At 33.7% G+C, this 18,894-nt stretch overlaps 1 protein-coding gene across 1 annotated transcript; it reads right to left on the bottom strand.

Annotated features, from left to right (window-relative positions):
- Window positions 1-14,208: 14,208 nt before the first annotated feature.
- On the bottom strand, window positions 14,209-18,842 carry LOC108456211 (protein TOC75-3, chloroplastic). The gene is made up of 7 exons (XM_017754816.2): window positions 17,534-18,842; window positions 16,408-16,629; window positions 16,177-16,284; window positions 15,835-16,026; window positions 15,498-15,746; window positions 14,792-15,046; window positions 14,209-14,611 (listed from the first exon to the last, which is right to left on the bottom strand). The coding sequence occupies exons 1-7, from the start codon at window positions 18,647-18,649 to the stop codon at window positions 14,372-14,374; spliced, it is 2,382 nt and encodes a 793-aa protein (XP_017610305.1). The 5' UTR covers window positions 18,650-18,842; the 3' UTR covers window positions 14,209-14,371.
- Window positions 18,843-18,894: the final 52 nt, after the last annotated feature.

Here is an 18,894-nt window from a genome sequence, read left to right as displayed (position 1 = left end):
ATAGATTACAGGCAGCTGAATAAGGTACCAATTAAAAATAAATATCTTTTGCCTCGTATTGATGATTTATTCGATCAGCTTAAGGATGCTACAGTGTTTTCAAAAATAGATCTCAGATCTGGGTATTATCAGTTAAAGGTAAAGGAATGTGATGTACCGAAAACAGCTTTTAGAACTCGGTATGGTCATTATGAGTTCTTAGTTATGCCGTTCGGTTTGACAAATGCTCCTGCTGCTTTTATGGATTTGATGAATCGAATTTTCCAGTCTTACCTAGATAGATTTGTGGTTGTGTTTATTGACGATATACTGATCTATTCAAAGACAGAATCCGAGCATGCTCAGCACTTGAGAATTGTACTACAGATATTAAGGGAAAAACAATTATATGCAAAATTTAGTAAATGTGAATTTTGGCTTCATGAAGTGGGATTCTTGGGTCACATTGTGTCAGTTGATGGTATACGGGTAGATCCGAGTAAGGTGTCAACGGTGATTAATTGGAAAACTCCAAAGAATGTTACGGAAGTGCGAAGTTTCCTTGGATTAGCTGGTTACTATCGTCGATTTGTGAAAGATTTTTCACTGATTGCTTCACCGATAACTAAATTATTACGAAGAATGTTGAGTTTGTATGGGTCGATGAGTGCCAACAAAGTTTTGATCAATTAAAGAAAATGTTGACAGAGGCTCGGTGTTAACTCGGCTGAATCGTGTGCCATATGTAGTATATAGTGATGCGTCTCGAATGGTTTAGGTTGTGTATTGATGCGTCAGAAAAGTTGTAGCATATGCTTCTCAACAGTTGAAACCACATGAGAGGAACTACCCTACACATGATCTTGAGTTAGCTGCCATAGTATTTACTTTAAAAATTTGGAGACACTACCTATATGGAGAGAAATGTTATGTGTATACAGACCATAAAAGTTTGAAATATTTAATGTCACAGAAAGAGCTGAATTTGAGACAGAGGCGATGGTTAGAGCTGTTGAAAGATTACGATCTTATCATTGATTATCATCCGGGTAAGGCAAATGTAGTGGCAGATGCACTTAGTCGGAAATCATCATTATTTGCTCTTCAGGCGTTAAATGCTCATTTGTCTGTTAATGAAAATGGTTCTATATTAGTTGAATTAAAGACAAAACCAGTATTCTTTCAATGAATTCGGGAATTGCAAGATAAAGATCCGAAGTTGGTGTTGAAACGACAAATGGTTCGGGATAATTTGAACTTAGATTACTCTATTGATAATAGTGGTATGTTATACCATCGTAATAGAATTTGTGTCCCGAATAATCTAGAATTGAAGAAGGATATCTTATCAGAGGCTCATAGTAGTATGTACTCGATTCATCCGGGTAGTACGAAGATGTATTGTGATTTGAAAAAAATGTATTGGTGGCCTGGTATGAAACGGAAATTTGTGAATTTGTGGCAAAATGTTTAATCATCAACGGTAAAAGTTGAACATCAAGTGCCTCAGGGTTTGTTACAACCCGTAATGATTCCGAATGGAAGTGGGAACATGTGACGATGGATTTTGTATCTGGATTGCCGGTGACTCAAGAAAAAGATTCGATTTGGGTGATAGTAGATGATTAACTAAATCGGCGCATTTTATCCCGGTCGAATGTATTTTTCACTTGATAAGTTAAGCGGAATTATATGTGTCGAAATTGTGAGATTACATGGGGTGCCGACATCAATTATTTCGATCGAGATCCGAGGTTTACTTGAGATTTTGGAATAAACTACAGGAAGCTTTAGGTACTAAGTTAAAATTTAGTACGACTTTTCACCCTCGCATGGATGGACAATCGAGCGAGTGATTGATTTTGGAAGATATGTTAAGGTGTTGTATACTCGAGTTCATGGCGGTGGGAAAGGTACTTACCTTTAGTTGAATTTGCTTATAATAACAGTTATCAAGCTAGTATCAAAATGGCACCGTTTGAAGCTCGTATGGAAGGAAGTGCGAACCCGTTGTATTGGTCGAATTAAGTGAATCGAAATTAGTCGAGTGGATTTAATTCGGGAAACTAAAGAGAACGTTCGAGTATTCGAAAGTTTGAAAGTCGCTTCCGATCGTCAAAAGTCGTATGCGATTTGAAAAGAAGAGATATAGAGTTCAATGTGGGTGATAGTGTGTTCTTGAAAGTTTCTCCGTGGAAGAAAGTTTTACGGTTTGGTAGAAAAGGAAAGCTTAGTCCACGATTTATCGGACCATCTGAAATCATTGAGAGGATCGGTCCAGTAGCTTATAGATTGGCCTTGCCTCCGAACTTGAGAAGATCCATAATGTATTTCATGTATCTATGTTGAGACAATATAGATCAGACCCTTCACATGTGATTCCTCATCTTGAGATAGAGCTACAATCAGATATGACTTATTCGGAGGAACCAGTGAAAGTATTAGCTCGGGAAGTTAAAGAACTACGGAATAAACGAGTACCGTTAGTAAAAGTGTTATGGCATCGACATGGATTGGAGGAGGCAACCTGGGAAACAGAGGAGTCAATGAGATCACAATATCCAAATCATTTTGGGTAACAAATTTCGAGGACGAAATTTTTAAAGGGGAGAGTTATAACGGCCTAATTTTCAATCAGGTCGGAAATGGTGATTTGAGATCACTAAATTCGAAAAATAAGATTGAACAAGATAGTAATTTAATATTTATGAGTCAAGTAAGAATTTAGAAGAATTTGTGAAATGGTGAAATTAGTGAATTAAAAGAATTTATTAGGTCAAACGGGTCAAAAATGAGGTATCAAGACCTCAAAGTTGAAAATCGAGCTATAAATATTTTTATAAATATTTATGGAGTGTCATTGAGTTAGTATTAAAGTTTCGTTAGAAAATTTTAACGTTTGGATGGCTAATTAATTAAAAAGGACTAAATTGAAAATAGCGCAAAATTTGTTAAATTGTGAGTAAATAGCTTAAGTATTTAAAAATATGGATTTAAAGAGCAATTAGACCCAAAGGTTAATGGCTGGACGGTTTGGGTATGAAATAAGCAAGAAAACAATGTGAACAAGGGGCAAAATTGGAAATAACATAAAAGTTAATAGTTAAATAATGATGTAATTGAAAAATCTAGACATTTCTTCATATTTTCTCAGCTAAAACGCCATAGAAGGTCTGGAGAAAGCTGGTTTTTCATATTTTACATCATGTGAGTTTAATTCTTACTTTTCTTGATAATTTTATGTTTTTATGACTTTTACAATTAGGTCCACTTGTAGAATTCATTAGTTTTTGATTTTATGGGTGAAATTGGAAGTTACCTTGGATGGATAAGGGAATTTTATGATGAATTATTATGAAATTTAAGTTCTAATTTTATATTAAGGTGGTTTTATTAAGTGATTTTGATAGGAAATGATATTTAGGACCTAATTGTGAAAAAGTTGTGAATTGAAGGTTTCTGTTGAAATTAAGAATATAAAAGGTTTTGAAATAGTTTATAATGATAAAATAAAGTGTTAATTGAGAAAAATTAGTTCAATTGACGGGTGAATTGAGAAGGGACTAAATTGTAAAAATTGTAAATTTTGGGGTAAAAGTGCAATTTCGAAATTTGAACAGCATAAATTGTGAAGTGAAATAGAATTGAAATGGATGCTAATGAAGGAATGATTTTATAATTATAGATCAAGAAAACGAATCTGAATCGTGGAAAGGAGAAAATTCAAGAATAGTCCCCGAATTTCTCGACTTTTACAAATTAGTCCAGGTAAGTTCATATGGCAAAGTTCAATGTTTTGATATGAAAATATTATGATTGTTAAAGTATTTTATTGTTGATGAATACTATCAATTTGCATTAACTAATGAATAATGTGTAACTAAAAGTACAAATTAGTAGGAACAATGGATTTGAGTGCTTCTATTCGTGACCTCAAGAGTTGATGAAACATATGTGACAAGTGTGCCCGTTTAAGACCATAGCTGGGCTATGGCATCGGTGAAATGTGATAATGTGACTCAGATAAGACCATAGTGGGCTATGGCATCGGTATAATGTGATAATGTGATTCCGTATAAGACCATGTGCAGGATATGGCTTCGGTATGATATGTGAACCGTGTAAGACCATGGCAAGGCTATGGCTTCGGTGTGTGATGCTTATCAATGTGAAAGTCCATAGTTTACTATGGCAATGTGATAATGAAGCACTCAATTCCCTTATTGTTCCCTAATTTGACAATGAAGTAAATGAGAAATGGGCCTAAGGGAGTTAAATTGTGAGTTGCCATATGGAAATTATTCCAATGAGTTATTAATGAAATTGTGATTTGGAGGATGTAATAGTTAAACTAATAGATATATGATTGTGTACGATATTTGATATGATTTGTGTTTATATGCCTATGAGCTTACTAAGCTTCAATAAGCTTACTTGTGTGTGTTTAATATTTTCATGTAGATTGACTTGAAGTGAAGTGGGTAGATCGGATCAACACAACAGGCACACTATTCAGATCAATTCGGTAGTTTTTGTTTTATGTTTAAAGATTTATATGGCATGTATAGAGTTTGAATGAATTGAAGTAAATATGTTATAAACTAGTTAACAATATTTGTACTAAAACAGTTTTCAGTAAGTAGCAGTAGTTTGACTTTGAAAAATCACTAAAAATAGTAGAAATAGAATTAAATAATGAATAAATTATGGAATCGAATCTTGATGAGTCTATTTTCATATGGAAGAAGCAAAACAGGTATATGAGCTATATTTTATGAGATGTTTAAATTTTTGTGAAACAGGGCCAGAGCGATTTCTGGATCCCCTGTTCTGACTTTGGAAATTCACCATAAATTTTACAAAGATAATTAGAAGTCGTACTTTATATGTACAGATTCCTTATTGAGTCTAGTTTTATTAGAGACAAATGGCATAGTCATTGAAGCTCTTTACAGAGAGATATCTGATTCTTAATACACAAAGGTCAGAGTAGTCAAACCCTGAAATAGGGGAGATTTTAAATAATAAACTGTACTAATTGGCTTGACCAAAAATTCTAGAAAAAAATTGGTAAGTAGATATATGAGTATAAATTCAGAGAAAATTTATGGATTTGGATTTCGAGTTTTATAACTCGAGATATGAATTATTTAGCAACTATGACACAGTTGGACAGCTTGTCTAAAAAGTATTATATAAATTATCTAAATTTGGTTAAGTGCTCAAATAAGTTTAGTAGTGCCTTGTGCTCGACTCCGGCAACGGTCTCGGGTAAGGGGCGTTACAAAATTAATAAGCAATTACTACTACGCTTTTCAAGATAAAACACTATAATTGTACAATTACACATGTTCAGGTTAAGCTGTGTTATCAAGTTACAGTTACTAAATCATTCATATCTGAAGCTACAAAACTCCAAATTTAGTTTCGTTAATTTTCCTTGAAACTAGATTCATATATATTTCTCCCATAAAATTTCCAGAATTTTTTGTTTATCCAATTAGTACAGTTTATTCATTAAAGTTTCCTCTGTTTTGCTGTCCAACAGTTCTGACCTCTCTTCACTAAAAATTATTTATCTCATATTTCGGGGTTCATATGATGTTCCCGTCCATTCCTCCTGAAAGTAGACTCATTTAAGATTCTATTCATGTAAATTATAACTCATAATTATTTTTGTACAATTTTTAACAATTTTTCCAAGTCAGAACAAGGGATCTCAAATTCATTCTGACACTGTCTCACAAAAATTATAATATCACATAATATATAACTCTTTTGCTCCTCCTGTTTCTTTTATATGAAAATAGACTCATTAATATTTAATTCAATAATTTTTTTTAAATTTAATTCAACTTACACAATTTTTGGTGAATTTTCAAAATCACGAAACTGCTGCTGTCCAACACTGTTTTACTACTAAAATTCACTCTTACATAATTTCACTTAATCCATTTTGTCTTATCGAAGTTCACCCAAATATCGAGCACATTGCTCAAAATTTTCATAAACATATACATGCACTTATTCATCATATAATCATGTTCACATGTATTTTTACTTAATCGATTTTCCCGTTGAACTCTTCGGAATAATAACTGATACTCAGTTGCCTGCACATATTTTCACACTTGTAGACAAGGTTATCTGGTACGCATAGTAGCCTGCACATAGTACTACACATGCGACCAATTATCCGGTACACGTAGTAGCCTGCACATAGTACTACACACGTGACCTAACCATCTGAAACACGTAATAGCCTGCATTTAGTACTACACACGTGATCGAAGTTATCGGGTACGCATAGTAGCCTGCACTTAGTATTACACATGCGACCTCACAATAGATCATTTGTATCGTTTTTATTCCGAAGGCTCAACCGGGAAATTCCTCACCTTCCAACATGTTACAAATTTATTCATAGTCTTTTTTTCAATTTTCAATTTACAACAAATAGTCAATCTATAGGTAGCCACATTAGATATGATAGCAAAATATAACAAAATAAAAAGAATCGATAAATTATTTACGTACAAACTTGTCGAAATCTCATCAGGTACAACCGTGCAGCAATTCATACAACCTAGGTAATAGTAATTTAACACTCAATTCATGTAACAAAAATTTTCCATTCAATTTCACATGACACAACAAGCATTACATTTTTTTTCCATATCATACATACCATCCATCAACTTCTCTTAAACATATTAAATCATACAATTTATGCCATATCAATAGAGAATTACAATTCATGCATGGTATTGCATTATTATTAACACACGAACTTACCTCGATCCAGAAACGGCAATTTACCATTTTAGTCCATAACCTTGTATTTTCCCGATTTAAGCCCGAATCTCGATTTCCTTCATCTATAATATCACATTTAGTCTAATAATTAGTCACACTATTCATACGGGTCCAAAAATCATATTTTTACAAATTTTCATTTTGACCCCTAAACTTTTGCATATTTGCACTTTTGCCCCAAGGTTCAGAAATTAAACTTCATCCTATTTTCTTATGTTTTATGACATGCTGATCATTTTTCCCCTCTATGGCAACATCAAATTCTCACTCTAACATGTACTTATGACTATTAGGTATTTTTACTGATTAAGCCATTTTTCTCGTTTTCACTTAAAACCGAGTAGCACAAGTTGTCTAACATAATTTAAAACCTCATATTCTATCATAAAACACCAAAATACACAAATTTCACCTATGGATATTTTTCCAATTATGAACCCTAGGTTGAATTATTGCTAGCATAAGCTAAATCGAGCTACTGGGATTTCAAAAACATAAAAATCATTAAAAACGGGGCTTGAAATCACTTACTATGAAGCTTAAAAGTTGAAGAAACCCTAGCTATGGAGAGAGAAAAATTCGGCAGCAACATATGGAGAAGATGACCATTTTTGTGTTATTTTTCCTATTTTATTTCATTTAATATCAAAATGACCAAAATACTCTTCTTTACTAAACTTTTAAAAATTCCATCCATGTCTAAAGTTTTGTCCATAAACTTAGAAATTGGTCAAATTGCTATTTAATACCTCCTAATTAATATTTCAAAGCAATTTCATACTAGAAACTTCTAGAATGCAAGTTTTGCAACTTATTCAATTTAGTCCCTAACTTCAAATTAAGCACTTTATGCATAGAATTTCTTCACGAAATTTTCACACAATCATGAAATCATATCATAGACCTAAAAATAATTACAAAATAATTATTTCTATCTCGAATTTGCAGTCACGAAACCACTATTCTGAGTAGGCCCTAATTCGGGATATTACATTCGCTATATTTATCGAAAACAGATGGAGGTTAGGATTTCGTGATTGTCCAAATTTAATATTGCCCTTTTAGCTAAACAATGTTAGCATATTGTAACTCATCCAAATTGTAACGACCCGACAGTCAGGGTGTCGGAAAGTGCATTCCCGGGACTTTATTCCCGTAAATCGAACTTGTAAATATTTTTAAATTTATTAAGCTAGTTGTGTAGTTAATTAGTAAGCGAATTTACTTGAATTAAAAGTAATTAGGTATAAGGACTAAACTGTGTATAGGGTGAAAGTTGAATTATGAATTAAAAATAATTAAAGGGACTAAAAAAGCAATTTTACCATTGTTTCTTTAAGTGGGACGGTTAGTGAATTATATATATAAATTTTATGTAAATTTAATTTTTATATTATAATAAAATATGTTATCTTAATAATTAAGTAAATATTTATTATATAATAATAAAACAAAAAGTATTAAAAGAATGAATAAAAAAACAAGAAGAAAGAAAGTCATACAAATTAAGAAAGAAAAAGAAAGAAGAAGAGAAATAAGAAAATAAGAAGTCACGCAAGGCTAGGGCTCCAAATTTTCAAAGTTTAATTGGTTAGTCAATTTAATCTCTTTTATTGTAATTTTTATGTTTTTGGAATTCCGGTACCTAGGGTTACCTGACCCATGTTGAAATTTTAGCAATTATTAAGTTTTTAAGTGTTGTCAATGTTGAATAATTTTAGTATTAGGGATTAAATTGATAGATTTTTAAGTTAGAAATGAAAAGGATTAAATTGTAGAATAAATTGTGAAATTTTAGTATTAGAGACTAAATTGTGAAAAAAATTAAAGGGCTTAAGTGAAAATAGGGAGTTAAATTTAGTTTAAAGTGAAATTTGTGTGAAAATATAGAATTAAATGTGAAAAATAAAAATTAGTCTCGGTTTAGGGACTAAATTGAAATTTAAACAAATATTAAGTAAAAATTTAAATATTTAATATGAAATTGAATTGTGCTGTATTGATGAATTTTAATTGTTTTAATTCTGTAGCTAACGTCGTACTGGAATCCTTGACTAAAAAGGGGAAAGATAAAATCGATGTCGAATAGCTTGGAATTCCTAGTTTGTATTTCTATAATCCGAACTTAGTTGTTAATTGTTATAATTCAATTTAACGCATATGGTAAATGTTGAGGTGAGTAATTGACATTTTGATAATTGATTGAAATGGATTAAATTGGTAGATACATATTGAATGTATTTATTATTGAATTGAAATGAATATATGTGTTAATGTGAAAGTTAGATATTGATTATTATAGTTTGAATTTAATTCATGTCTATATATGTGATTATATGAAAAATTAGTATTGGATATTGGTTATCTGAAATGTGAAATTAAACCCTATTAACTGTATTGAGCTGAGTCAGATATAGATGGCATGCCATAGGATAGGAAGAGTTCAGGGATTTTTTCGACTTCGAATCGATGAGGCACTGGGTGTCAAATTTATATAGCGCCGGGTGCAGTTACTTCTTCGGATTTATCTAATGAGGCACTGGGTCCAAATTGGTGTGTTGGTTAGATCTGTGTATCCGTCCAAGTCCCAAGTCGTGTTAATAGAGGTAATTAAATAAAACGGTACTATGATTGATATTGGATGATATTGTATGTGAATTGAAAATGGGATAGTGATTTGAAACATGGAAATGAGATATATAAGTTATGTATTCATGAATTGGATATGGAATGGATAATGTTATTGTTTAAATGATATGTGGATCAAATTGTGAAAAGCTATTAAATAGCAAGTGATGAAAATTGAGTATGATATGAAATGATGTATTCATGAGTTGAGTATTGAATGGCTAATGCCATTGTACAAATAAATGTGGTTTGATATGTGAATAACTATTTATATAGCAATTGTGTGAATTGGGACATTGTTTAACAAATGAAATATGATAGCATATGATAGTCATGATACTGGACATTAATATGTGCTTAACATTCAATTGTGCATATTATAGTATATTGTCGTTAAATATTCGGATTATAGAAATACCACTGAGTTTTACTTAGCACACGGTTTTATTTTTTCGTGCGCATATTAGGTACTTCACTTTTGATCACCGATTCAGCATCCAACAATGATTCCGAACTCAAATGTGGTGATGTACCTTTTGTGCCGGCATGTACCTAGGATGTTGAAATTGATAGTTATTTTGTGGATGGATTGTATATGAGGTTATAAGTGTACTGTTGGTTTGGTATACATATAAACATGTGTTTGTGTTTGAAGCCATAGTATGGTATGGTAAATTGAACCAAAACTTGGTATGTGCATGTGAATTCATGTTAATGTTTTAGGTAGATATGAGCTAGGCCAAATTGATGGATTTTGGCATGTTTATAATTTGGATTTGAATGATGCTTTGATGATATAAATTTATGATATAAATGTGGTACCAATGAAGGTACACTGGTTAGGCACATAAAATGATTATTTTGGCATGTTTTGAATATGTTTGATCGAGTTTTTAACAGGTTAAACGAATGATTTTTGAGGTTTTTAATGTTCAAGCATATAGGAATTGGTAACTTTGTTGTTTAAGGCACATTTTAGATCCATACGACCAAACACACGAGTGTGCCACACGGCTAGCACACGGGTGTGCGAGGCTATTTCAAAGGGTACACAGCCTGGCACACGGGCGTGTGGCTTAGCTGTGTGACCTAAGTCAGAGAGTTACATAGGCACAAACACAGGCTGGGACACGGCCGTGTGTCCCTACTTCGAATGCCCATATGGCCAGACACACGGGTGTGTGACTTGGCCGTGTGAACCCTGCAGTTAAAAGTTTTCTAACTTTTTCCAAAAAATTTCAAATGTTCCCGATTTAGTGTCAAATCATTTCTAAAATATTTTTAAACTCTCAAAGGCTTATTAAGGGACTTTATGCATGTTAATGTTGAATCATTTTATGATTTTTGAAATGTTTGAAATGAATAATTAGGCTACGATTACTTGGTAATGCTCTGAAATACTATTTTAGCGACGGATACGGGTTAGGGGTGTTACACAAATAGTTTGTTGGCAAAAGTAGTGAAAGCTGGGCATTATTCATAGACGTATTTTATATCAGCTTGGTCAGGTTGTTACCCTTCACTTATCTGGACAAGCATCTTGAGCGCCAGAGGATTAATAGAAAAAGGAGTTGGTTGGCGAGTTAGTATTGGGGATAAGGTCAATGTATGGAATGACTCGTGGATTCCTGGCTCTGGAAATGGAACAATACAGTGTCAGCATATAGACATTAAATTTACTAATGTTGAGCAGTTGATCAATTCAGACTCCTGTATCTGGATTGAAGGACGAGTTTGGTCCATTCTTGAGACTGACCAGGCTGATAAAGTTCTCACTATTCCACTTGCTCAAACGAGGTCTCTAGATACACTGGTGTGGCGCTACGAGGGGTTGGGTGAATATTCTAAGAGTGGGTACAAATTGCTCCTAGAAGAAGAGTTACATAGCAGGAGCTTATATCCTACGACTACGTCTAGATTAATTATAGCGTTTTATAAAAACTTGTGGGTTTTACAACTTCCAGCAGAAGTTAATATTACTATGTGGAGATATGCTAATAATTTTCTGCCTACTTTCGGGAATTTGAAGAGGCGCAAGCTTCATGTTGACAATCTATGCCCCTTTGTGCAAGGAAGCTGAAGAAACGGTTAACCATTAATTTGTTGCGGCATTATTTTGTCTCCAAGCAAACGTTGGACTCTTTAAAAGTTGGGGTGTTACCTGCCTCACAGTACTCAGATTACAGGTGTTGGTTAGCAGAGGTCTTCAGGCAAGTAGATATTAGATCTAGGAAGCTAATGGTGATTACTTACTGGGCAGTTCGGTACACGTGAAACAGGCTAGTTCAGGAGGGAGCCCGACGAACTACACAAGAGTTGATTGTGTTTATTAAAAGATATCTGCTAGAAATCGAGGCCCTAGATGAGTGAAGACCAACAGCTTGTGCCACCAGATTCAGACAAAAAAAAGCTAAATGTCGATGCTTCTTTTGACTCTAATTCAAATACTTCTATCTCAGTTTTTTTGGCTAGAAATGAATCAGGGCAAATTATGGCTGCGCGTACTCACCCACATTAAGGCATTGCTGATGCTTTTGCAGCTGAAGCAAGGGCATGTGAACAGGCAGTTGCATTTGCGCAGGATTATTTTTATCAGTGCTGATGCTTTTTGTTATAATTGCTCAAATACCTTAATAAATGTCCCAATTTGAATATCTAAAATAAATAATACATCACGGATAAAAATAATAAACTCATAATATCTTATAGTTTTAAGAGTTTTTTTTTTACCAAAAATACAATATATGAGTTCGGGTCATTAATAAAAAAATTATCATATTTTAAATTGGTCCAATCAATTATTTATTAAGTATAAACTATATGGAGTGGGAAATATTATGTAGAGGTAGATTATTTTATTTTAGTAAATATTATTTTTAATTCTAATTTTATGTAACATTCAATTAGTAATGCGTAAATTAAATCTATTTAATAATTTCGTAAAGACCAAATAAATACACAATAAAACAAAAAAAGTACGTGTTGACCAAAAATGAAATTAAAATATTAAAATAATTGATTAAATAAAATTCTATTTTCCATTTAATTATAGATATATTTGATATGGAATAAAATTTCTTGTACCAATTTAATATTACTACTATTATTTTATAAAATTTGAATTTAACGTTAGAAATTTAAAAGTTTGTTCTTTTTCTTCAGAGAAAACAGAAAAGATATCATGCTGAAAATGACAAATATCTCCTAATTAATCTCGATTATATATATCGGACAAAATTTTTTAAAAAAAAGATAATTTATTTTATTTTTGAAAATTTATTAAATTAAAACGTAATGTCTACAACTACAACAATATACTATGATAACATTTAATCCCAAAAAATAGTGTTTTTATCTATGTCTGTCTTAACCAAAAAATTTGCCCAATTATTAGTTTCCTGCATGAGTACTTTTGACATTAAGAATCAATGTAATACAATGATGAATAACTTAGAAACTTTCATTATATTTCCATGAAACAAAAACATTGTAGTCTTGACTCAACAATTAGATTATGAGAATTCAACCACTTAGTCTTGATAAAGATCTCTAAACTAAATTTAATGTCATTAAGCTTAGCTAAATCAACATCATGGCAACAAAAAGGTTTGGAGAGTAAAGCGATTCTCTTATTCGATTAATCTTTAAGAACACCACTACAATCAACTTGATACGAAGATTCTCTCAAAATACTGTAAAAGGCTTAAGTTATTGTGTCTCCAATTTTACTATGTGCATACATATATATATATATAGATATATATATGATTGGTAGCTCTAAAAATAGTATTTATATGGCTATGAATAATTTAATTAGATAAAATTGTGTACAAATTAAAAATATTTATTTGTTTCTATATGAATAAAAAAAAATATTTTGGAGTTGAAACCTTTGCATTTGGCATCAACTGATGTGTTATAACACTAAATCTACTTTCAAATAAATGTACTTGAATTTGAATTTGTGTGTGAATAGCATGGATGGATTAACAAAACAAAAGCAATGCATCACTTATAGCATTTCTGTAGTTAAAGAATAAGATATTATTGGATGAGTAACAAAATAATCAAATTGGAAAAAGGAAAAATTTCACCACTCTTCAGTGACTGAATTCATGTATGGTACCTGATAGAGGGAAGACAATTAATTAACAGTTAACTATTCATTCACACAATTTCCATCTAAATTAATTAATAATTTATATAGTCTTAGAAGTCACTTACGAGCTGAAAATATATATATATATATATATATATATATATATATATATATATATATGATAGTGTATACTTTTTCTTATTTCACAAATAATTTTAAAAATTGTCATGTCTTTTTTCTTTCTTTACTATTTTCTATATACTTTTCAACCCTAGACTCTGGACAATGTACCAAATATTTACCCTATAAATTATAGATATATATTTTTTTTAAAATGTCGATAAAATTAAAACAATATGCTTGATATGTACAAATACAAGAATAAAAATGATATGCCCATTAATACCGTATCCATAATGGTTTTAGAATTGCGTTTATGGGAACCAAACAAAGAGTTAAGGTTTTAAAATTAGGGTAAAAAGGCTGTGTTGGCATCCAAGAGGGAACAAAATTCCTGAGATTGTCCCAAAGAACTTTCTTCTCTCATTCTTATTCCTTCTCATTCTGGGTTTTGAGAATCTTTACCCAATCCATCACCACTTCTTAGCTCCCCACCCACCATACCCAAAAACATAATAAATAAAAAAATACTCAAAGGAATAAGAATGTATATGTAAAGCACATGATTACAAAAAAACAAAGTATTTATTGGACTAACAAAGCCGATACAATGGTGTGCCTAGCTCCTTGCATCTCAACAATATCTGCCAGATTAAACAAGCTCCTATAGTAAACTAGAAACCAAAATGCCTACCCTGGATTATGCAGAATTGGACCCTAAATCACATTTTAGTATCTTTCACCAAACCGGAAGAAGACTGCACCCGTTCCGGTGTTATGGTCAACAGCATACTCAGCTCTCACTAGACCTAGCTTCACACCAACCCCATATGATGAACCGTGACCCATTCGCCTGTACACCTCTGTTGGGTTCCCCTTCACATCTTTCGAACTTCCTAGATCATTTCCGTGCTCTGCAAATGCATAAACATGTGTATTTCTCACTGGTATCCTAATCTCGGCTCCGAGCTGCAGATAACATCAGAAAATGGATTTGAGATCAATTTTAGTCACTTCATCTGATGTAAACACAGGTTCAATTTATTGTTAACTAACTCTACAGTTTTTATCATCTTTTCACCAGAAATACAACATAAACTATTACATCAAAAGATAAGAAAGAAAACAGGTATTTCCTATCATTCTTACCTCAAGAATGTTTCTTGCTGCACCTAACTCACCCATATTATAACCTCTCACAGAATATGGGCCTCCAAGGGTAAAAGCATCATAACTTGGAAGGTCACCAACACAACCTCCGTAATGTCCATGAAGGACTAGAACAGGTGGCGGAGGCTTACCAACACCTTCTTCCACTTGTCTAAGTTGGAGAAATCGTGTGAGAGTTAGTTGATGGCGGTTAAAGAATGGAAACTTGCTGCCAATCCCAAGTCCTTGGTCCACCTGCATTGGATAAATAAATGCAAGCAATTAGCTCGGAAGCAAATTCTCAAGCATAGATTTTTTAATAAACCACCATGTAACTAAAAGCAGGAAATAGTTTACAGTAATAGGAGCCCTCATTAGTGAGCTTAAACTTATGTATTTAAACTATTTCAACAACACATGAAACAAGATATTTCAATATCCAACAGCAAGAAAATAATGAGGCTACTACTCTGAATCTGATACATCTAATCATGTTTATTTCATAAGGCTAAAATGTTAGAAGGATAATTAGAATATCTTTGGTATCTGTAGGAATAAATCTGATATGTTAAGGCCCATTACAATCATTTTCCAAGCAAATTATACAACCAATGCTTTCACCTCATTTCTGATATTGAACAGTATTAGCGAACACAAACTATCCTGGTTCAGTCAAAAGATTAGCAATGCAAATTTATGGGCTAACCTGGAACACATTCCTCTCACCAACTATAGCACCATTTATAAACTTGGTATTATCACGGGTGATATTGGCCTGTAGAAATGCCATGCGATCAACGCCAGTACCACTGAGAGTGGTTGGAGGTCCATCTGCACTGATGCCTCCACTTGGTAGCACTCTTTGACCATTTGCAGAGATATGACTGCTTTCATCACGTGTTGTTATCTCTTCCATCACGAGTCCATAAGTGAATTTACTTTGACGGGTAAAATTCTGCTAGAGACATATTGATCACAATTGATTCTATGGTACATAAAGTCCAAAACTCATTTGAGGAACTTTTCTAAATATAGCAGATCACCTCTGTAATGTTAGCTTTAACACCAGCTCGGTCAACCCATATTGGTGGGACTTCATCAATTCCTGGTCCACCAGTGAAAACTGGGCTCAATTTTCGGCTGTTGAAGCAGCTTGCACGAAAAGTTCGGTTGCGTGGATTATAAACACCATCTAAATATGGATGTACATATTCTAGCTTGAAGGCAAGGTCATCCTAGATAAAAGAATATCATGAATACCATAGGATGAAAATTTTACACTAATCACTAGAGGAAAAAGCCATTGCAAGAACTATGAGAGAGAGAGAGAGAGAGAGAGAGAGAGAGAGGGAGGAGGAGGAGGATGCATATTTAGGAAAAATTACCTGAGGATTCAAATAGTTACTGGTGGTCAGTGAACCAAGAATAGATCTGTTAAGCCCTTTGAGATTTCGATGCTCAAAGGAGACAGTTCCACCAGGTTGAAATGAAGCCTGAACAGAAAACATAGCACAATATGTAACCATATAAATCACAATTTTTACATTTACTGTACAAACTCTCATAATCTACAAGCAAAATTGCAAGGTAGAATACATATAACTAGATTTACATACCAATGTGGGACGTCCCCCGCGTCCAGGTACAATACTCCACTCCGTACTAACTTCAGCTGATTTTTGATCTAGCTCTTTGAGCTTTATCTCAACAACTATGCCTCCCTCGTTCTTTTCATCAGGCCGTGGATTCACTTCAATATTTGAAAATAAAGCCAGTGAATTTATGTTCCTCAGGGCTTGTTTCCCAGCTTCAATATTAAAAACATTGCCTTGTCGAAGCTGTAAGTCAAAAGCAAACATAATTCAACTATTAATCATCATCAATACTGAAACATGTTACATAAATCAGCAACCAAAAAATATAAATATGAGGAGAAGCAGACTAGATAGGCATAATTAGAAACTTTACAGTTAAAGGTATAAACTAACAACCAGTAGGTCATTGGAGAAGGAAACCAAATAAAAAATTCAACAAACAATAATTGTTTCTTGTTGAATTTAAGACATAAAATATTTTTATCAGCGAACCCCTATCTCATGAGAGTTTATACAAAAGCAGCAAAGTCAGTTCTTTGCTTGAACTTCAGACAAAAGTTCCCTCTTCTACACTAGATCTGATTTTTCATGCTCAGCTTACTATCAAGTAACCTTGTCTCATTGTTACAGCTATTTCTGAATATAGAAAACAATAGAAAATATGCTTCAAGAATTTCACAATTGAACCAAAGATCAAATCCTAAGCTAACTAGCATTTAAGAAACCATAACATCAAATATCAAAATCCACAAAGTGGTTCTTTGTCTATCAAGTTAACTTAATTGAGTGAACAAAGCCCCTGGTGTGATAGCAGAAATGAAGTCCTGGTTAAATATCAGGTCCTGGATTTGATCACTGGACACCTCCTAATCCTACCCCTCTCCCTCCCCTTCTCAAAAAGAAGTTCACAGCCATTTCAGAATGTAGAAAACAATCAAATATATGCTTCAAGAATTTTACAATTGAACCAAAGATCAAATCCTCCCCTAACTAGCATTAAAGGTAAAAGAGTAATATATATATATATATATATATATATATATATATATATATATATCAGAATCCTCAAAAAAGTACCAGTAAGCATACTACGCAGAAAAAAATAGAACGTCAAAGAAAAAGGAAGAAACAGCCTTCAATAGTCTACCTGTCTAGGCAACTCTCTCCTGACAACAGGAAGCTGAGTATTCCCTTCAACAACATTCCCAAGTTTATCCTGGAACTGAATCACAAGCTGTGTAATATCCCCTTCCACTACCTCACAGACCACTTCCTTAGTATTCAAGTTACCAAAATTGACAACCTGAGCACAAGCATACCCTTCATCATGGTACCATTTCTGAACCCTATCCCTTATCTTTTGCAACAACCTAGCACTCACTTTCCCTTGCTCCCTCAACATCTGAAGCACTTCCCTATGCACTTGCATTGGCAACAAACAAGGCCTAGCTCTTTCAATCCTCCTCTTATAATCCTTCTCTTGGTTCTTGTAGTACTCCAATTTCTCCTTATCTGTCATATCAGGATCCATTTCAATAGGTTTGGATTGCGCCATTAGGCCCACATTTATACACCTAAACCTATCAGCTGATTGCCAAGTACTTTCTGTGAAGGAAATGGTTAATCCCAAAGTTCCATCTGGGTTAGTTTTGCCTTCCATATCAACTTTCTCAAACATTCCACATGTAGCTAAAGTTTCAAGCTCTTTCTGCAACTGGGTTTTGGTGTAGATCCCTCCTGGTCTCAACGAAACCATTTCAAAGAATGAGTCTTCGGTTCCTACGGTGGTCCATCGCCGTCGGTCGAAGAATAAAATATCCGAAAGCTTGTACTTTTTGAACCCACTCAGCTTGTTCAGTTGAACTACTATGTTGGCTGGTAATCCGTGAGAATCCCATTCTTGATCTTGGTTGCTGTCGTCTGCAATTGCTGGCGAAGGTGAAAAGAGCTTCTCCCAGAAGTTGCCATCACCGCCGTTGGAACCACCACCACCACCTCCATTTCCTCCACCACCGGAGAAACCCCCGCCGTTGCCTCCAGGGAGGAGGATGGAAATGGGGGTGAAGGAGATGAGGAGAGTGGCGGCAGAAGCGGAGGCAAGAACGAGGGGCTTGGAGAGGGAGGGGAGGAAGGGAATGGAGTTTTGGGGTTTAGGGTTTGGGGAAGGGAGGTGGCATTTGATGGTGGTGGAGCGTGGGGAAGGGGGCAAATGCCGGCGGGTAGAGGAGGGGAGTAGGTGGGAAGGGGCAGCCAATGACTGCATATTTTGTTCTTCACAGGTTGGTTGCCTTAATGATGGCTTTTGGGGAGGGGATAAGGGAACCCTGTAATTCTGATTTTTATTTGCGAAATTGGGCTTTTATGAGCCATGCTTTGACTTCAGCCCTTCTTATTAGGGATCATTTACAAACATATACTTGGAATTACCTTCTTCAAAAAATCTCTCTTTCTACAAATTATAAATCCAACATGAAATATCTTTTAATTGTCTTCCCACATTGCAAAGTT

Source organism: Gossypium arboreum, chromosome 7, assembly GCF_025698485.1.
Source record: "Gossypium arboreum isolate Shixiya-1 chromosome 7, ASM2569848v2, whole genome shotgun sequence".
Taxonomy (NCBI): Eukaryota; Viridiplantae; Streptophyta; class Magnoliopsida; order Malvales; family Malvaceae; genus Gossypium; species Gossypium arboreum.
Note: the sequence above shows the minus strand (reverse complement) of the source record. Positions and strands in the feature narration are given on the sequence as shown.